General features: G+C 41.7%; 2 protein-coding genes across 3 annotated transcripts in view; one reads left to right on the top strand and one right to left on the bottom strand.

The window, feature by feature from the left end:
• Positions 1-9,101, top strand: part of LOC308336218 (collectin-12-like) — a gene marked incomplete at its 5' end in the record, with an annotated part of 53,179 nt that extends 44,078 nt beyond the window's left edge. For both annotated transcript variants that reach the window (XM_080793519.1, XM_080793518.1), the window contains 5 exons: positions 197-685; positions 1,067-1,203; positions 3,292-3,401; positions 5,008-5,153; positions 6,816-9,101. In XM_080793519.1, the coding sequence (XP_080649645.1) occupies positions 197-685; positions 1,067-1,203; positions 3,292-3,401; positions 5,008-5,153; positions 6,816-6,835 (902 nt within the window). In that variant the 3' untranslated portion in view covers positions 6,836-9,101. The remainder of the gene's footprint in view (positions 1-196; positions 686-1,066; positions 1,204-3,291; positions 3,402-5,007; positions 5,154-6,815) is intronic.
• Positions 9,102-9,270: 169 nt separating this feature from the next.
• hacd1 (3-hydroxyacyl-CoA dehydratase 1) lies at positions 9,271-19,820 on the bottom strand. The gene is made up of 7 exons (XM_080793521.1): positions 19,631-19,820; positions 16,146-16,263; positions 15,121-15,139; positions 14,328-14,416; positions 14,096-14,217; positions 10,744-10,922; positions 9,271-10,502 (listed from the first exon to the last, which is right to left on the bottom strand). Exons 1-7 carry the CDS (start codon positions 19,747-19,749, stop codon positions 10,420-10,422), a joined length of 729 nt encoding a protein of 242 aa, XP_080649647.1. The 5' UTR covers positions 19,750-19,820; the 3' UTR covers positions 9,271-10,419.
• Between the last annotated feature and the right edge of the window lie 2,001 nt (positions 19,821-21,821).

Raw genomic sequence — 21,821 nt, 5'->3', positions numbered from 1 at the left:
AAAATGTCCAAAACTTTTCAGGGTGTAAATTCAAGCTTGTAGATCTGCTGCTTTTGAGTGATGCTGTAGTATGGGGCATTAATTTACAAAAACAAATATGGACATAAGCGCTTACTGCCCGACAGCGACGATAATTATGATACTTAAATGATCTTGTCACTTTTTTCTTTTCACTTCACGCGTTTTCATGTTTTAGGTCCGCCTGGTCTCAGGGGCCCTCGAGGGGACAAAGGACCCCAGGGACTCATCGGTCAAACTGGACAGAAGGGGGAGAAAGGGGACAAGGGCGGGCCCGGGCTGCCAGGACTCAGAGGAGAAAAGGGAGCTCTGGGACCCCCGGGCGGGACGGGGATAAAAGGCCAGCCGGGCTCCCGGGGCGGCCCCGGATCCAAGGGCTCCCGAGGGTCAGGGGGCAGGGCGGGCCCCCCCGGTTCCAAAGGAGAGCCAGGCACAGCCGGGCTGCCCGGGAGGGATGGACAGTCCGGCCCTCAGGGCGCACAGGGCCCGTCAGGCGCCCGAGGACCGTTGGGTCCCGCCGGCGAGCTGGGGCCGAGGGGGCCCCTGGGGCCCGTGGGGGCGCCCGGACCACCCGGACTACCGGGGATCCCTGCCCGACCACCGCCGCCGCCGCTGCGCCCCGTGTCTCTTCAAAGCCAGCCCCCTGCCCCCACACTGTCGGCGCCAGGTGAGCCCCGCCCCCTCCTTCATCCTCATTCACATAGGCTAATTACTGTTACATGATATTTTCTGTAATTCACTGCTGACGTTTTTCCTTTTTCTGCTTTTGTACATGAAATCTGTTGTATTTGCAGATGACATGTATTGTGTCATGTTATTCGATAATTTGTAATGCTCTCTTGATGAATTGAATACATGTTAGGACCACAATGGAACCAAACCCCCTGGGCTTTTCGTGTTATCCTTTTAGCCTTCATGTCAGACTGTACCACATGCTGTTTACATGTCTGACTAATAAAGTATACCATGGATCGATCAATGAATCTAATAACGGTAACAAACTGCCCAAGATGATCTTTAAGTGTTTAATAACCGCTCTACATTGCAGGTTGCCCTCCTGAATGGGTCAACTACAGAGACAAGTGCTACTTCTTCTCCAAAGAGCTGCATAGTTTTGATGACGCCAAGGCAAACTGTTCATTGAGTCACGCCTCACTGTTGATCATCAATGACATGGAGGAACAGGTACTTATGAGCCTATGATAGGATTTTCTAAAACAATAAAGTATTTCGGTGAGAAATATTGGTCACCGAAATCATTTATTGTCGCATATCAAAGTTGTCGCATATCCAAAGTTGGCGTTATTCAAAGTTCAAGCACAGAATAGCATATAGGCTACTGTAGGCTATTATACAGCATTCACAAAACAGTCCAGATAGAAAATGCATCCACAGCAGTATCTGCGCTTTGCAATTTCCCCAACTTCTTGTGTTTGAGTCAAACATGGTGGAAAATTAAGAGAAATCAAATCAATACCTGGTTATAAGGACCAAACAGGAAAGTAAAATGATTTTCATGCTTCATTAGCATTGACGTGCAACACGTGTGCAAGACATGGTCATGGGCCCTTTATTGTATGAGGCTGCAATTGTCAAGGTTAAAGACTCAAATGCACTGTGTCTAAGGATACGCAGTTCTTCTGACTACGTATGAAGTATAAATTTGGCTTCAAACCAATTTTCCATACCTTTTCCTGGAAATGAAGGTTTGCCCTGCAGACTGCATGGGACCTCATTACTGTCATGTACAATTAGCAGGGGTGGAAGAATTAAGTACTCACATGTTTTACTTAAGTAAATGTATCAATACTACAATGTAGAAGTACAAAAGTACGGGTATAAAAATGTACTTAAAGTACCAAGCAGAATGTCCCATTGCACATGCATTTTCAAATTTATAAAATGTATTAAAATCTTTTGAAAATCTTTTCAAATGGCTGAAATGTATTTAGGGCTCAGGTAGGTAATGTATGTTTATTGTTTTGTAATAATGATCGAAATCTACAAAATAACTAGTAGCCTAACTAAAGTACAATATTTGCCTCTTGAGATGTATAGTAGTAGAGTAACAAGTAGAGTAGAAGTAGAAATAAAAGTACTGAATATTGGAATATACTCCACTAACGTTGGGGGAAAAAAATCTAATTTGTACAGTACTTGAGTAAATGTACTTAGTTACTTTCCACCACTGGAGCCTGGTGCTGTTATGTTAAATGTGTCATTGCTCTGCAATGCATGATGTCATTATTTTGGTAGAAGTTGTTGTGACTCAGTGTTTTATGCCGTGTCCCAGTGTTGATTTTGACAGCAAAGTTTGATTTAGTTTTAGTCTTTTGAATAGACTAAATATCATCCGACTTTTGTCAACTAAATCAACAGTTTATTTAGTCTACAAAAAATATTTTAGCAGGCCTTGATGGCGCCACAATGGCTGATTTTACACTAGGTTGCATGGTGAAAATAGCCGATCTACAAGCTCACAATGCGTTGATGCATTGTGGACTTGTTCTGCAATTTTTTCCAGCGCACAACCAACCATAAAATGATTAGTCTTTTATGCTGCATTCACATGGGAACAGGCAAGCGGTAGACAGCAAACGGCACCACATGCTGGACGGCACGGTACAATAAAAAGATAAAATAATTTAACATTGATGCTGTCTGCCGTTACCGTTCTGGCGGCGTGCCGTCCTGTTCCATTTACCGTCGTGCTCCCGTCCACTAAAATGACCTCCGGTTTGCCTTCTGCCGTCTGCCTGATCCCATCTGAATGCAGCATAAGTTCTACTGGATCTCGTCTCCACTAGTCCCTCCCTATTAAACATTTGAGCTTCAAAAAATAATTATTATTATTATCCCATGATTTTGTAACCCATTTTTCACCCCTTTGTCAATTATCTAATGTGATCCTGGCCTCTACACGCCCTCCACCATCCTGGGGAGAGCAACGGACTTGAACTCATGCTTCCTTCATGCATGAGTTGCTCCTTTACACCTAACGGGGGAGTTTCCCTGGTTGGACGTAGCGCGTGGGAGGAACACGTTATTCCAACCAGTTCCTTTCCCCTCCATCAGGCGCCCCGGCTGGCCAGGGGGAGGCAGTGTAGAGACCAGACCATTACTGCATGTTTTTTGTGAGGGTACCTACCCAACATTTGAGCTTTTATTCAGTGTTCGGCAGTGACAAAAAGGTAGTTGGCGATCATTCTTCGTCATAGTTTTTAGTCTACGAAATCGACACTGCTCTCAATCCCTCTCTGTGACGCGGTGCAGAAATGGCTGAAGAAGCAGACGACAGGGAAGGGTTACTTCTGGATGGGGCTGACGGACAGGGAGGAGGAGAACACGTGGCGCTGGCTGGACGGAACCCAACCTGCCTTCACGTGAGTCTCAACCAGTGTTGATTTTGACAGCAAATTTTGATTTTAGTTTTAGTCATATTTTTGTCATCTGTAATGTTTTAGTGTAATGTTTAAATATCATAAGATTTTAGTCGACTAAATCTACAGTTGATTTTGTCAACTAAAATGTATTTTTTCAGGCCTTGATGCCGTCGTAATGACTGATTTTACACTTGCTCATTCTAGCAACTCCAGATAACGCCTACAGCTCTGCACCTAATGTAATGAACATAAGGCTTGTGAGCTGACGTGAGCCATGATCTCACACGTTTTTACGGATTCATCGTTTTGCCCGTTTACGTGGAGACGCCATGCAGAGCGTTTTCAAAGATTTCCACTCTGGAGAGTCTGGAAGGAGTTTTCATTTTGTTGGCTTTTCAACCCTTATTTAGCCATTTTCTATGGAAACCGTTCTCTTGTAAAGGGGGCCTAACGTTTTGTGTTTATTCGTGAATTGACGCCCCTACTTGCCCCTACACTACAGCGTCAGACACAAGCATCAAAAGTAGCAGATCAGTGTTTTGAGCTTGATCTGCAACCTTTGCTACTATCATCATTTAAATTAAATAAGCTTAAATTCTAGTTTAAATTTTAATTAAAGTGTTCAGACGGTGCAGACGGTGTGCAGGTCATTTTGTATATTTTGTGCATTTTTAAATACGTTGGTCCCTGCCTACGCACCCCCGATCAGGTCTGCATAAGACTTTGTTTCCCAAGTTTTCTCATTTTCAAATGGCCGAGTGATTTGTATTCAGTCTACAAAATAACTAATAACTATTTTTCAAATAAATGTAATGGAGTATAAGTATTTGGAAACGGGAAGCAGAAGTACGAGTAAAGTAAAGTACAAATACCTCACAATTGTACTTAAGTACAGTACTTACTACTTAAGTAATTGTACTTTCCACCACTGTTTATTGGTGTGATTGCCCTGAGGGCAATCACACTATTGCTTTTGTGCCCTTTTATTTATATTTTTTATTATACTAGATAAACTTTATTTTGCCGTGTTATATCTCCCACAGTTTTTGTCGCACGCACTCGAGCCATATGTCAAAACGACGGGCTGCATCGGGAATCGTGTGCGTGTATTGGGATAAGACATTTGTTGGATACTTTAATTGATATGAATTAATTAGTGCATTAAATTTCCCCATAGACATGAATGGGAAAATGCAAAAACTCACTTTCAAGTATTTTTTCCTCTCCATTTTGTCCAAATCTCACAAAAATCGGTACACATGATCTCCGGACCTATCCGATTAAAACAGCACAGTCAGAATTTAGATCTTCTGTATCGTTCGGCCGTAATCGTCTTCCGAAGTTAGTGGGAGGGGCCTATTTTGCGAAAAACGCCACAATTCACGCACGGAATGTCCGATCCATCCCAAATCTGAATCACGTGTCGAGGGTGGCTTAATCAACGCAGAGCCAAAAGCGATTCCATTTTCGACGGCTGCGATGTAGGCAATCACACTTTGCAATTTCCCAGAATTGCCTCTTTCTAGTTGGTCCAGTTTCTGTGGGGGTTCTGCTACTCTATACTTGTATTAATGTGTTGTCACTGCCCTCTGCTGGTCGCCTGCAGGAAGTGGAAGCCTGGCCAGCCTGACAACTGGGGCCACGGACATGAGAGAGGAGAGAATTGTGCGGGGCTTATTCACGAAGGGCTGTGGAATGATTTCTTCTGTGAAGATCTCATAAGCTACATCTGTGAGAAGGAGATGGAGGGCGGTGAGTCTCTCTCTCTCACTACTGCGACCGATTCATTCCTTTCCTGCGTCTTATTTTACCATGTTCACACGGCAGCCAGTTTTGCTCTTACATTGTTCATTGCTTGATTGATTGATTTTATTTGATGACATGACTTATTATTACATAAAAAGTGCACCGTAGCACCTTCCTGATATACAGTCATAGCATCACAGAGGATCAGGGGACACAGGTCATTATGTCCGTACACGGACAAATTAGTCCGTTTACACATAATTTATTATAATGTTCTTATTTTGATCATAAGACCCAATTACTGGATGTCAGTCTCCAGGTTTTCTTCAGAATAATATATATATAATGACACTATGACACATTAGGAGTCCAACTACTACTAGTGCTTGTCAAATGTTTATGCAAGGACCCCATTCACTCTCTCAGAATTACAGACCTTTTATGGCCATTCAGAATTTTTTAATCAGGACTACCTCTTTATGTGTTTCTGGCAATATTATTGTCCACTCATTTTGTATGTTCGTGGCAAAATAATTTTTTTGACAAACATCTCCCCCTGTAGAGGATAAAAACACAATAAAGTCCATTGTGGTCCTCTTCACTTAAAACACTTGCAACATGACAAACAAACAAATCCTGTGTGTGTCTGTCTGTCTGTCCCTATGGGTGTTTAGAGTAGGACCTTTGACCCTGCTGTTTAGACACACACACACACACACACACACACACACACACACACACACACACACACACACACACACACACACACACACACACACAGCACTGCTCAGTTCACATGGAGTGCGATTTTTCAGTTCCCTGGCTCAGGGAACAGGACGCCCCTGCCATGCATAGTCCACCATGGGCAACATTGGAGGTGCGACAGGCCCAAGGCCTAGTAGGAAGTTAATTGTGATTTAATTTAAATAATTAATCGTGCTTAACATTACGGTGAGCTAATTAAATTAGTTAACTTTGACAGCCCTACTAAAAAGAAAACCTTCCTAACGTTCCTAAGAGCTCTTTTAAAGGTGCTCAGATAAGCACTTGTTGCTCAGAGAAGCACTCAAGCACTTGTTTATCTATTTGTGCTGACTCTGGCTTGATAAGCTTCCTTGTGCATGGTGTCATGCACCAAAAATAGCAGACGAGCTCACAAAACCAAGCACTGCAAACTGCAAAGCACTGCATTGCAAATAATCTGCTATTGTCATAGTGCACGCATTCAAATGTAAATATGGACGAATAATCTCTGAATTAAAAAATGTAGCTTAGCTTATTAATGCCTGGATAAAGTTCTCAGTCGCCAGGACTGATTTCAGTCATTTGGATTCCATATAGAAGCCAGCATGTCTTCTATGGAAGCGTGTGTGTGTGTGTGTGTGTGTGTGTGTGTGTGTGTGTGTACACGTGCCCGTGCGTGCGTTTCCCAACTTCCCAGAATAAAGTATAGCCTATACTGCTTGAACGTATTGCAGACTAGGCCTATAGCAATAAAGTTACACACACACACACACACACACACACACACACACACACACACACACACACACAGGGGGGGGGGGGCTCCTTTCACACTGTTTTCACAAATAGCATAATAGGAAATGATGAATTCAGATGTAAGATAATATTTTTCCTTTAATCCATGGTAATGTTTTGTTTCTACAGCGGGATCCCCTGGGTCATAGCACTGTCTTTGACAGGCGAGGGTGTACTGAGCAGCTAGACTCCACTCACACGGGTCACTGGTGCACTGACCAAGCACATGGACATTATTACGTATGGAGAGAGAAGAGGGACAATTTTGAACTGAGCCCACGGCTGTGTGAGCAAACCTCTTCTTCGCACCGGTGACCAAATTCTGTTCTTCCTTCAAAATGAACTCAGTTCAGCATTATATTTTTTACAGCATGTGCAATACAGCTGCAGGACAATCACAAAATGTGGAGAAATGTTTTGTTTCTTTATTTTTATTTTCTTAATCACCAATTGATTTATATTGATATTTTGCATTGTCTATGACTATTCCACATACAACTGAATATCTGAATGTATATTTTTCATAGTACTGCGGTTCTTTTTGTAGGATATGAATTCTATAAAGCCAAGGGGACTCACCATAGTGCCTTCAACAGTTATGTTTAAAGGTATGATCTTGAAAGGTGCAAAAGCATTTTGCAAAAATATGTTGCAGATAATATGCTATCTTTGACAAACCCCACTACGGTACTCTATTGAATGTCTGGCTATATAGTGCCTTTTTAATATCACTTACCAGAGTCAGAATAAATGAAGTATTTACACATAAAATGTCTGAAAATCAGCTTGATTTTAAAGCTGAGACTGCAAGTTTACAACATAGTATTACGTATTATGGTATTTTATAGAACATGGGAGTTTTTTGTTACGGTTACAGTACATGTACATTCAATGAGATACTGTAGATCCTGCCTACAAACATCAGATGTGCCACTATGCTGCGCTCAGGGAATTCATGTTTCCTGGTATTGTTAAAAACACTCAAAGTGTAAACGACACCACAAAGACAGAGGAAACCACGTAATACAATGATGAAAAAAAACCTACAAATAAAGATGTAAAACCAACAAAGCGCTTATGAGCTTGTTTTCCCACATGCAGAACCATATACAGTAGATGAAATATAGATCCGGTTAAAATATCCATCACAAAACTCCACTCCTTTCTATTGAAGAACCTAGTTTATTTATTTATTTTTGCACAAAATGTTATTTTCATATATTTACTGTCTTGATAAATAATACTAGTCCAGTGATTTTTTGTTTTTAAACATTGATCTTTATTGTTTTTGTTTTTATGATTTTTTTTTTCTTCTCTCTAGCCCAGATCGCAATCAAGATGTTAGATTCCTAGCATCATGTAGCCCGGCATGACCAGACTAATATCGCTGCGTAGATATTAAGTCTACGGCAGTTACAAACGGATTCAAGCAGATTCAAGCGTCAATAGTGGGCTCTGATTGGTCACCCACAGCTCTGGGATGAACTGAAATGTAATTCAAACCGAGGAGCGCCAGACCAATCTGCAGCAGATCTGTTTGGTTTCCAGGCTAAGCATCATGGGCTAGGTATAGCAGTTTTTAAGTTTACGTTTTTAAGTCGGTGCAGTTTCACATCCTGTTTACCATCTGTAGTTCTACTCCAATCACAGACACTCCTTCAGCAGCACAGAAGAGAGAAATTATCTCATCGTAGCACCTTTAATAGGAGGCACTATTTGTCAGCGACATGGACAACAACAGCTTGAACAAACATGTTTATTAAAAACAACAAAACTGAAGACTGCGACTACATAAAATAATCTCTACCGCTGTAGATTTGTTGTGGTCTATGACAAGAATCAAATGTAGTTTTAAGATGCACTCCCGTAAATTATTTTTGACATGGTAAACATCAAAGCGACATAAAAGAGAATAGGAGCAGAGTGATGGAGTCTGAGCAGTGACTTCATTCAACCATATGTTCATGCATTCATTCATTAATTCGTTCAGTTACAGGCTTAGCTGTAGATACTGATTGCCAACCAAGTGAATCAAGTGATATGTGAACAAATTAAATTGTCCTTAAGAAATTTAAATCTATGCATATATCTAGCTGGTTATTTCACATTGCTGTGTTCACAAATAAGGCTTAACAAACGTACACAGAGGAAGCAACAAATTGCCCAAATGTCTGTTTATATTGAGGTATAATATTGCTATGTGTAATTTTTTATTTGAAACCTTTGGCTACAACCTATTGCCACATGCTGTTTACGTATAAAATCACTGGTGGAAAATACTTAAAAATATTAAATGCCAATTGATTAAAAAATGCAGCTCAAGGGACACAAGTCTAACCGTTTCCTTTCTCCTTTTATTATAACATTTTGTTATTACACCAAAAGTGGTGACCAATTTAATTCTGTGCCGCTCACTCCCCATTTCCGCACTTTCTAATTTCCGCAATTTCCAATTTCCGCAATTTTCAATTTACGCAATTTCCGCAATTTCCAATTTCCGCAATTTCGAAATTTTTCCGCAATTTTCACTCCCCAACCCATTTTTGATAATAGTATATGTGGCCGGTGACTTGCAATGAACAATCTCATTAACCAAATCTCTTCACATGGACTGCCTACCAGCCCCTCAGCTTTGTAACATAATTTAATGGTCACTAATTTCGGTAAACACACTACTCTGTTGCATCATTCGAAACCCTACACGGCTTGTGCAAGGATGCGCTGTGATTGGCCAGTGCACTTGTGCAAGGACACGCTGTGATTGGCCAGTAGCCACTTTGAGTGGCAGTCAGGACAAACACTCTCGCCAGAACTGATTTACTATTCTGTGTCTAATCGGGTTGCAACTCGAACGGCACTGAGTCGTCTCAATCGAACTTCGCAACGTTCGGCACGGCAACTCACTCAAGCTCGTTCGGTGGTGCCTCACGTGGCTCAATTCGCTTGAGGCGGCGCGCCTCCGTCGCAGTCTAAAACTATACTTTATCGGCCCAAAAAACAGTCTGCAGTTGTTTTGGCGAGAGGCACTTCCACGTTGGCTACAAGCCAATGGTCAGGTGGTTATAAGCACAAACCTTGTAGAGTTTAGAATTCCGCTACTCTGTCTCACACAGAAGGTGGGTGCAGTGTCTTGTCTCAGTCATCATCGGCGCTGAAGACTTTCAGGCAGCAAGGTGGTTTCAGCTCAACGTGGCAATAGATCGTTGGTGGACACGGAATTCAGAAGGGATGTATCCACACTGATGACAGTGACAGCCGGAGCCACAGTGCAAACTGACAGGCTCCATCCCATCTCAGGGTGAAAATTCCAACAGACTTGAGGCCTTTGTCTCCGGTTTCCATTAGCACCACTGACATGGAGCGCGATCATGTTAATCAATGCTCAGATTGCCTAACATGAACCCCCTTCCAGACAGTGAGGGTGATGATGATGATGGTCATTGCTGGCTCAGTGACTAAAGGGTTTGGTATCGATCGCCGATCGGTGCATGTGCTTATTCCTGTTTGACGCTGGTTATTTCAGGTAAAAGTCCACACCTGTTGGATGGCCTTTTTGCAGACAGTGGTATTGGCAGGTCGGTTGTCTGACTCTCCTACACTGATGGATGAATAGATGAACTGGGGGAAGCGGTGCATAAAGGTGGCTGTGAGTGTCGGGGGGGGTTAGAGGGTGGGGGGCTACGGAGGCTGGCCTGTCCCAAATAACAGCCAGTTGACCGGAGAGGTGCAGCGGCTAGTCATCCTTCTCCACTATCACCTCTCCAAGAAGCATCCGTCTCCTCTGGCGAAGCATGTGGAAGTACAGCTGAGGAAACACTGGGGGAGAGAACACAAAAAGACACAGATTATGGTCAGGCCCATCGTGCATGTGCGTCTTCTTAATCTTTGCCTAAATAACAAAGTAGCATGCACTGTTGTTCCCGAGCAATGTATCTATATGATAATGCAAGTGCTCAGTATTAAGTGATTCACAGAGCAACCACATATTGCATCTGTGGTTATACTGTAACAACCCGTGCAGAAATTGATTAAAGATATGATGAAAAACACTCCTTACGTGGGATGTAGGACAGCATGACGATGATGAGACAGTAGTAGTAGTCAAAAGAGACGTTATACTTGTTGGGGAGCCTCATAGAATACATTCCAGATCGGCGCACAACTGGCAAAGCGGCGTAAATGGTGAACAGTTCGCCAATCACTCCAAGAGGGTACAGGATGATGAAGAAGTTGTATCTAGAAAAAAAAGTGAGATGGAGATCTTTAAAAGCTAGTAGTGTATGCTCACAAAGTCATGGGCAAGTTCTCAGTCGCCACGACAGATTTCAATAGAAGTCGGCATGTCTTCTATGGACATGCGCAGCAAAAATAGAATAATTCTGTAAGCTGTCAACGTGTCTGCGACACATTGAGGACTTGTCAATAGACTGTTGTCAGTTATTATTTAAGATCTTAAATCTTAATAGTCTCAGATATTTCATATCGTTGCTGAAACCACCTAACTCCAATTTTGATTCGATTAGATTTTTTGTTGTTGCATAAATCAGTGCTATTGAACACCCTTTACGTGTGTTGTTTCTAAAATATTTAACCAATGAAAAGTAGTAAAGAGTGCTTGGAACAAAACCTCTTAACTTTGCTTTAATCCATGCTTGCATGCACCCATCCATCCAGATTTGTGGGTGGTTAAAACAATTGGATGCATAAGAAGTGAAATAGTCTGCATGTATTTATATACAGCACCTTTTCCATAAGCACTTCAAGTGAACCTGTTATTTTCTTCACACACTGACGGAGGAGGCAGTGACATAATCGAGGGGAAATCCAAAGCTAATAGAAACTGCAGGCTTTCTATTCCTGGGAAGTTACCATACTATAATATAATCCATTGTTCTCACATTGAATGCAATTTTTTATAAAGATTTTAAAATCCTGTTTGAAATGACCAAACCTGCCTACTGAATGGATGATGTCACCGGTAGGAGAGTTTCTGGACTCTCCACAGTCCTCCTCTGAGACACAGAGAGAGGTAGACCAAAATAATTTACCATATTATTATGAGCACAGCGAGGACCAATTATATGAAGATAGATTGAAAATGGGAGTAGTGGAAAATCAATCTCCTTGTACGCGAGTAGTGTAGTGTGACAATTTGATTATTCTGTCATTCTGCCAGAACACTGAACATTGCCAGACACAGTAGAGGAGCAGAGAGCACGTCAACACCAACTCCTCCTCCCTATGACAGCATGATTCTTCTACAATGTGGTGGCAATCTGAGAACCCATCGGCAAAAAATAAAGGAGAAAGAGTGCCTCTTTGAGTCAACAGTCTGTCTCGAGAGACTGATGTGGTGGTGACTCAGGGTTCTACGAGAATCCAGTATTTACTCGAGAATGCAAAGAGCAGCCTTAGCCTTAGCCTCAGACTCTGGATGTGGATGTGGGAGAAATGACGGGCGAAACATTCCGTGACCAAAACAGTTGGTCTTAAAAAGAGGAGCAGCTGAACATGAGCCCCCCTCTCTCTCTCTCTCTCTCTCTCTCTGGGGGCCTGTAGCCTCGTCCATGTGCTTAAGGAACCCCTGAGAATGCCAGGTGGAAGAGTGGGGGAAGTATTAAGAACTACACTGTGTGTACACTGCAGTGCACCAAAGAGTATGAGGCCAATTTTTGTATGCTACTGTATGTTGATGAATTGGATACACAATGGAAACAAGCAGGGGTCATCAATGTGGCCGTGGCAAGAGGGAAATTTTAGATTTTGTTTTTATACACCATTGTAATGTCCAACATTTTATTTTTGAGCGGTGCCTCCGCCCTCCGCTCCATTACGCAGCTATGTGTGTATGTATGTCCCTGTACCATATGTGTGCGAGCACGGAAATCTGCAACATTTCTCGACCGTTTCAGACACGGGAAGGCTCGCCGGAACCGGGCCGGCCCCCTGGGCGCGTTCCTGGGGGTCTGGATGTTCCGGGGACCCCCACACGGTAACTCTGTCATTTCTCGACGGTTTCGGACGCGGGTGGCTTGCGGGAACCGGAAACAACGGAGAACAACAGCAGAAACATTAACCTGCAAGAACATTTCTAGTCCACAGAGAGAGTACATCATCTCTAAAGTGCATTACTTTGAAGTGAGAGTGCCATCTCTGCGTCGTGAGATGCCGAGCCTGTGTTTTGGATGGCTGTCCGTGTGTACAGCTGACGTTCCGTTAACACTACTCTAATTTCATCTCATCTCCTGTGACAGAGAGATATGTTAGGCCAGAATGCCATGTCATACAGTAGGTGCTCCTCATACAGTAGGCCAATGTTATGTCACACAGGGGCGACAGCTGAGAGATTGGATGGTTGTCACGGTTATAAAAGATGAAATTAAAGGGACGTTTGGGGTCCATTTTTAGATGTGCTTTTGTGTTTTCCTAATGTTCTAGTGTAGCCTTACACTAGTTCTAACATTGCTAAAACCTATGACAAATTGAAAATACTGGAGATATGAGTTTATTCAATCCCCATCTGTGGTGTGGGTGGATTTAATCAATCACACCTGGCCTGAGTCAAACTAATAGAGTCTGGGCTGGGTGGGACTATACACCTGTTGTGCATGATCAATCTACTGCTACGCACACAGGATGAATGGCCATCGCAACACACACACACTCAAGGAGAGCCTCTGTTACGATATCTGCTTTTCTTGGATCCCAGAATATACAGTAGGCTATGTGTGGCGATACAGTATATCCACTTGAGTTTATAGGCTACAAAAGACATTGCAAGCAGCATGAAGGTACAGTGTGGTTCTGTAACTCACTTGATCCAACTGTTGACTGGTTTTTAACTTCACCTTTTGTTTCTAATTGCCTTATCTCATACTCACTATGTCATCCCAGCACAATGTTAATGTTTAGTTCACTGGATAAATGGTTAAAGAGGTGATATCACATTATCACTACACACCCATACTACTTGTCACTGTGTCTGCCGGACTGGCCAATTTTACACAACATACACAGGTGGCACAGCTGCACAGCTGTGTATGTAAAATTGGCCAGACCGGTGTAAAGCCCGTTATGGCCATTGATTATTATTCACACTTTCAATATGATTAGAATGTGTATGTATATCGTCTCTGTCAGGTGGAAACCTGTCCAAAACTGTTTTCAGGATTCAAATTCAAAAGTAGCAGATCTTCAAGCTCAAAGCGTGCCGCCTTTCAAGCTTGTGGATCTGCTACTTTTGTGTGATGTTGTAGTATGATCAAGTAGGGCACAGACAGCAATGATATGGTTAGAGCACGTGAATATGGTCAGTTGAAGGAAGCATGACAGAGGTGAGACTAGGTTAACGCACTCAAGACACATTTATCGTGTTAAGCACGGAAATCATGCAGTGGCATCATCTCCACCTGGCCCATTTGACGAAGTACGGCAGGAGATTGAGCAGGTTGAATGTGTAGTAGGAATATCGGGTGATCTCTGTCACTGTCCACACCACCAGGAAGAGGAGTACGCTTTCTTCGTTCTGAATCTTTATCACAATGTCAAAGAAGAACGGCAAGCATGAAGAGGGTAGGACAGAAAAGAGTTGTTATGGTTGAGACTAGCGCAAACGGTACTGGACACTTTGGTATAGTTTACCTGTCTGATGCTGTTGGTGACGAACCAAACCATGAAAATTCGTGAACACACTTGCACTCCGGTTACAATCACAGAAGTCCTCACAAGTCCTGGAATAAGAAAGAAACCGGTGTAAATTATGTAATTTCCAATGCAGGAGTCTAGCTGTAGGTTTGGTTCTGACATGGTGGAAGTAGCTAGGTTCATACTTCAGGCTTTATAATCGTACATCTGTATGGTTTAGTTGTACATATGATCTGTATTGTTTAATTGTACACCTGTATTGTATTCGTTTTGTTCAGGACCCCAGGAAGACCTAGAGGCTCATTCATGTGTCTTTAAAGGGGATCTTTTAATAAACTGCTCACAATGCGTCGTGGGTGTGATATGTTGTGAGCTTGTAGGTCTGCTATTCTCGGCCACATTACATCATTGCGCCACAGAGCACAGATAAGGCTAATTAGGATTGTTTTTGGAGGGTTTTTTAATCTGTTTTTCTCTTTTGAAGTTTTAGGAACCTGTAGAGCCACTTGAGAGTTTGCTGCGTAAAAGGTATTGTACAACACCTTTTATTTTATTTATTGAATGGACAATTTCCCTACTACTGTATCTGTGTTCATATTTCATTTACTTTACACTGACTCCTATAGGTTTGCCTTACATGTATGCCGGAATATTTTGTGAAACTTTTATTATCTGTACCAAAACTAATGAACCAAACGTGCCATATGGGGAAAACAATGAATATATTATAACACATTAAAATACATTTTTAAAGGAGTATAAATACACTGTATTTAAACTCATTACATACCGATTGCACAATGTCCCACCTGTAAAACAAGATTAGGTAAGAATTAGTAATGATACCTAAAGTATCACATATTCTGTCCATGTATCCCTTCTTGTCACCTTTGTTTGTTCAATATAGATGCTTGTTTACTATGCAGATGTACAGTTAATTGGTCACTTTATTTTATTTACCAGGTACAGTGCAAATTTTCACATCCATGTAAAATAGATACTACTGTATCTACAAGACAAGTAAACACAGTACAGGAGACAGGTACGATTAGGTGCTTTACAGAGTCGAACGTAATCGACACAAGAAGCACTAAGCAACGGAGGGTGAGAGAAATTTCTCCCCTCCAGTCCGTCCCTTATGTGATCCGTCGGTCTGGGGGCAAATCCCAATCCCACGCAAAGCAAGGCAGAAAAGTACCCCTGGCCACCTTTGGCAGCAGATAGCTAAATGCCTAAATTGCATAGCAAGAAGGCTTTCCTCTGCTCGAAAGTTTCAGGTTCTGCGTTACACTTTTGAATAGAGCCATTAGATTATTTTTTTCTTGACCACAAATGTTAAGAATGTAGCATGTTGTTTAGGCAAATGCTAGGTTAATTGTTTACTTGGTATCTGAGTTTCTTTGGGGCACTACTGTAGGCCCCTATATTATCACTGCACTGTACTTATGTGACTATCTACTTCCTTTCACTGAAAAGAGACTTTCATCCCTACCCTGCCGATGGCTCACACGTCACCCTTGAAAAAAGCAAATTGCTTAAATTGCAAATTGTAACTCTCTATAAGAACTTGGCTATGGTATCTATAGCAGCATTTGAAGGACCATTCTGATGTCAATGTATGTTGTCTATTCATACTGTAGCTTACTTACTACCAATGAACCACAACCATCACAGACACTTTCTATTAATAAGACAGTGTCAAACACTAAAACAGGTGACCAACACATACAGTAAGTCACAAATTAACATTGTTGCTCTTTGAGTTTCAGGACCTCTAGAAAAGACAGAAAACCAAAAATCTGCTGTAGGTCTTACCTCAACTAATGCAAAGGTCTGGAAAAACTTGAGTGTCCTCGCTATACTTTTGTACAGACCCCTGTGTGTGCCTTTTTGCAGGTAGAAGCGAAGCATTGTCATAGCCAGGACCAGCCACCTGGGAAGGAACGAACGGGTCATATTTAGATTACATGAACAACAATGTTTGATGTGAACAATCAAATGTAGAAGATGGGTAGTGTCGTGTCGGGATCCGGAGCTGGAGGAATCGGGGAAACCAAATCCAACATTGAGGAACCATAATCGGTTTCCATTGTATTTGGAAAGGTTTCCACTTTCCAGAACCGGTACATCACACTGTCAGAGCTGGTTTATGTGGACTTTGCGTCTGATATACAATTACAATACCAGTGGTTCCCAAACGTTTTTAATTTTGAGGACCACCTGAGTGTACAAATGACAGTTACAGACCATTAAGGGTCCAAGTAACCCAGAGGGTACTTTAGGAACCAGTGAGGTATATATAATTTAGGAATATATCATACTATATAGGGAACCATTAAGGAATCAGAACGTTAAGAAGGAATCGTTAAGGAACCGGAATCGTTAAAATCCTAAACGGATCGCAACCCTAGTTGCAGGCAATAAAGAATAGCCTAATTTGCAAAGCATTTGTCCATATTACAGCATATAATTGCATTGATAGAGTTCCTGCCACCACACAATAAGTTCAGTGCATGTTATAATATAAGAAATTAAAGTGTTAGTTCAGATGTTTGGACAACAAAGGGATGCACATTGACACAGAATCCTGCAGCTATCTGACATGCTTTATAAGTGAATGCATGTGTTTAATTAACTACATAATGTTCTTCAGCACTTAAAACAGCTAAGCATGACTGAGGCTGGAATCACTTAGTCTGACTCGGAATACAATGAGAGAATTTCTCAAGACCCCAATAGGATTCTGCAAGAGCAGAGAGGCTTATTTGACAATCTGAAAAAAATATTACTTTGAATGCTTTTGCTATTTGAAACTAGTAACTACAACAACTACACAAATATGACAAAATTCCTAAATGCACAATAGATCTATCTATTTGTACTGAAAAACAATGTTGCAATATCATAGGCAGTTATGGGTTGTTTTATTGGGCTGCGTGTGTGTGAAACATTTGGACCACTTATTACACACACACACACACACACACACACACACACACACACACACACACACACACACACACACACACACCCAGGCTATTATAGAGGGTATGCATGTGACATCATCACCATACCCGGAAGTTATGCAGGAACGCCTACTGAGTGGCAAAACACTACGTTCTGGCCTTGACAGCTCATACATCCACACAGAAACGTCCTATCTGATTGCATTGCACAATGTTAAGTGACTTCAAACTTATCAAGAGCATGCAATGACATTCAAATCCACTACTATTATTTATGTTCCTCTGCAAACAACATTTTATCATCCCCACAGGATAGGTCAAGTTATCCCAATTTCCTTTCAGTGGAACATGAAAATGTCCATGACAGTATGCTAAAAGAAATTCAATTTCTGTGACAAAATTTGACTGCGGGACTGCTATTGCATTTTTTTTTTAATTCTGTTTCTTTGTGTCATGAAAGCAGTATAGCTTCAAATAGAGATATTGGTTGTTCAGTTTGACCCACCAGTTTTGGAGATATGGCACTTTATAGAGTAATGTCTTGCAGAGAAACAGCGAGTTGAGAAAACAGGCTTGAAAGGTTCACTTCTGTCATTACACCTAGCTACATGTTTAAGCATTTATTTCATATTTACATCGATTTCATATTTTCATCGATTTCATTTCTGATATTTATTTCAGACATGCTCTAGTATGTGAAGAGGCTGCCTGTGCTATTAACTCATTTTGGATAATAAATAAATTCAGTGTTTCTCTTCTGGTGAAAAGCTGGAGGTTGCACGATGGCAGGCTCTCAGTCAAATCTAGTCACATATGATATAAATCATAGACTTGTGAATGGGACTTGGAAACTGGAATCTGTTTTTCAAGTGCTAAATAACGTTTTGTTGGAAACAACGCATTTACTATTGCAGGTCATATCAGAGTAGACTACAATAGAAACAGTACATCAGATACCCCTGATTAACAAACATCGACCCAATGATTAGACTTGTCATTAGAAAATAAAACAAATAAAAAACAACTTTCACTTTGAATATGAAAGGATCTATCTATATACAATTTGTGGCGTTTGTACAAAAAATATTGCCGTTTAGAAATGTCCAGAAATAACAGTTGTCAGACTATTATTATCACAACAAGAGAGTGTACAAATGGACATGCATTGTCCATAATAACTTTTAGGCATTCTTTGACATTATTGTAAGAGGACTCTCTTGAAAATCAGTGCTGACCTGTGCGTCAGTCAGTGGAATTGAGTTTCTAGGGGACAGCTTAAGTTTATTTCCTGTTGGACCCATTCAGAATGTGAAGTGTCAAAAGTTGGGAGGGGGTTTTGTGTGTGGGTGTGGGTGTGTGCGCGCGTGTGCGTGTGTGCGTGTGAGAGTGAATGTTTTGAGTTCAATTTTGTATACTGCAAAATGATTATGCTGTGTTTTTGCTTGATCAGAAAACAAATAAAAATTGAATGAGAAAAAAAGGTGTGTAGTAGTGTGAGAACCACACAAAGACAGCTCGTAGATTAGAATAAGGTGGGAACGCACCAAAAAATTATGCGCGCTAGACTCAGTTGTGCCAAGAATGAGCAGCACGCATTTACGCATAACTGAGCCAGTGTGCCAGTCGATGATGATGTCTGAGGCAGTTTTAAATTTAGGAAGAGAATTGATCATCACGATCCGACATAATATAAAATAACTCATGTTGATTATAATGTCTGTCATAGTTTTTACCACCTTATTATCCCACATGGGATATTACAATGTCCTCAACTGCGTAATGGCACGTTTTGTAGCGTAGTTTAAAATGTGCCAACTGAGCTATTTCACTCCCCCAGTCCCCTCAGTCAGTCAGTCAGTCAGTCAGTCAGTCAGTCTGAGCCTGAGACAGAGCGGATCTCCAGTGTCAGCGCACCGGCTATACTTATCACTGCAACTGTCTGAGCAGCGTGGCCATGACGCTGACACCATGCATGCGATCGACCCTATTTGGAAAAGGCTGGATCCGACCACCGCCGTTACTTTCTTGAAAGGTCTGGTGGTTCTTTTAGCAATCAAAGTCACACACTTTCATAGAAAGTTGCAACTATTTGGCCTCGGACTTTGCCTCCCACGTCCAACGGCCGCGTCTCGGTGCAGTCGGCGGCATAATGACTCTAAAATTTAGCCGCAGAATGGATGCGTCCAACTGCCACACTAGACACGGACCTATAAACAGAAACACGCTCCCCATGCGGAGTGCGGGGAGAGGCGAGCGGCGTTCAGGGAGTGGCTAGCTAGTAGCACTTTATTAATCAGCCATAGCAGGTTATAGGCTACAATAATCCGCATTTACCCGGCCGTCATGGTGATGTTGTAGAAAGTCAGCCATGCTGTGGCGACGGCACTCTTGGTTCTCCTCTTGTTGTTGTTGTGTTCCTTGTCTTCCGTGCCGTCCTCCTCGCCAGACGCCATGGTTAACCCGGTGCCAGAGTGGGGAAGTCAAAAAGGCGGTGCGCTGTGGGCAGCTGACAGCTGGCTGTGTGTGGGAGACCAGGGGTCATGATCCATGCAAGCCATGAATCTAACGGTAACGGGCCCCCCCTCGTGGGAGTAGTTCACTGCTGCAACAAGTGCGCGGCCTGCGTTTGGAGAGAGAGAGAGAGAGAGAGAGAGACTATAGGGGACACAATGACAAATTCACTGAAAACCAGTGGGGTAAAGTAACTAAATATACATTTACTGAAGTAGCTACTGTACTTGAGTACAATTTTGAGGTATTTGTATTTATAGGCTACTAGTATTTCCAGACCATAGGCAGATTTTACTTCCTACTGATTGATTGAAAATTTCAAGTCAATACAAAAACTGTTACTTTGTGGATGAACCATGATAAAGCACTAAACTTGTTTACAACAGGGTCCACAACATCTTGGATCCAAATATTGTACCTTTGACATGATGTAGAAGTGCAGGACGACAGAATACAACCACCACAATAATGTATATATTGTGTTAACATACGGTACTCACCGTACTCTACCACACATATTGGACAAAATTACACTATTCATTAAAAAAAAGTTGAACAGTACTGCGTTAACCATATATTTTTGGGCATGTCTTAAGTTAAGACCCAGCCACGTAAACCTATTGATCATCTACAAGTCATTGTAATTCTGGACGTCTTCATTGAATACTTTATTAGCAGTATGCAAATGTACAGGTACGATTTTACAATGATTGTTAAAAGGATAGTTCACAAAAATCCCCAAGGCCTAATTGTTTCCATTGTGGTCCTGCGTGTGTCCGTGACCCACAAATGGGACCCGAGTCCCAGTGTTTGGGAACCAGACCAGTGGCTTAGACTATTCTAGGACCTGGTCCTAGAAAGACCAGTTACTGATTGCAGACAGGTGCTCTTTTATGGCGGTTTTGAAGGAGGGTAAGGAGTTACCCTTTTTGATGTTTGTGAGAGCATTCCACATTCACAAGAGCATTCCTCATTTTAGTGGCATAGCAGTAGAACAAATTTGGTGTGTCTTCGTACCAAAGTGCTTCACAGGTCAGAGAAAAACAATACAATACAGTGCAATGCAATACACCAGTGTAAAATAAAGCACTGTCTGATATAGCATAACGTAAGGCTTCTGAGTGGCTGTGATCCGGTGTAATTAACTGATCTTATTTCAGTGCATTATTTTAGAGCATTGATGCTTGCTGTTTTGATCCCATGTTCTGCTATTTTAATTTTCACCTAATTTAAGTAGAAAATGTGTGTGTGCCAGTGATGGAAGAAGTAGCCTACTCACTTGTTTTACTTAAGTAAAGGTATCAATACTGCAATGTAGATTGCCCTCTTCTCTCACACCTTGCCTTAGGGATGACAAGGAGCATTTGATTGGCTGACCTCAGTGATCTAGATGGAACATAGGGATTTAGGAGATCAGAAACATGAACTGGCACTGATCCATTTCATGATTTAAAAACAAACAATAAAATCTTAAAATGGATTCTAAAACGTACTGGGAGCCAGTGGAGTGCAGCTAAAACGGGAGTGATATGTTCATATTTCCGGGTTCCTGTTAAAAGTCATGCGGCAGCATTCTGAACAAGTTGAAGGCGGGAGAGGGAGGCTTGGGTGATTCCGTAGAGGGCATTACAATAATCAAGGCGAGTTGTAATAAAAGCGTTTATCACTCACTCTAGGTCCTTAAAAGATAAAACTGATTTGATTTGTGATAAAAGTCTCAAATGATAAAAACTAGATCTATCATCTAACCACAGCATTTATTTGTGTATCAAGTTTAAAAGCATTATCCATTTTAACTCCTAAATTGGAGACCATGGGAACCACAAAGGGTTGAAGTGGGCCCAGGTCTAAGGGAGGAGCGTTAATGACACTTGGTCCGAACATTATTACTTCAGTTTTACTTTGATTTATATATAAAAAAAATGTAGGGCCATCCAGGCTTTAATATCTTTTAACCATTCAAAGAGAGGGGATAGGGGGCTGTTGCTATTTCTATTTAGGGGCATGTATATTT

Source organism: Protomyctophum bolini (genome assembly GCF_963924005.1).
Source record: "Protomyctophum bolini genome assembly, chromosome: 21".
NCBI lineage: Eukaryota > Metazoa > Chordata > Actinopteri > Myctophiformes > Myctophidae > Protomyctophum > Protomyctophum bolini.
This window is presented reverse-complemented; position numbering and strand designations above follow the sequence as displayed.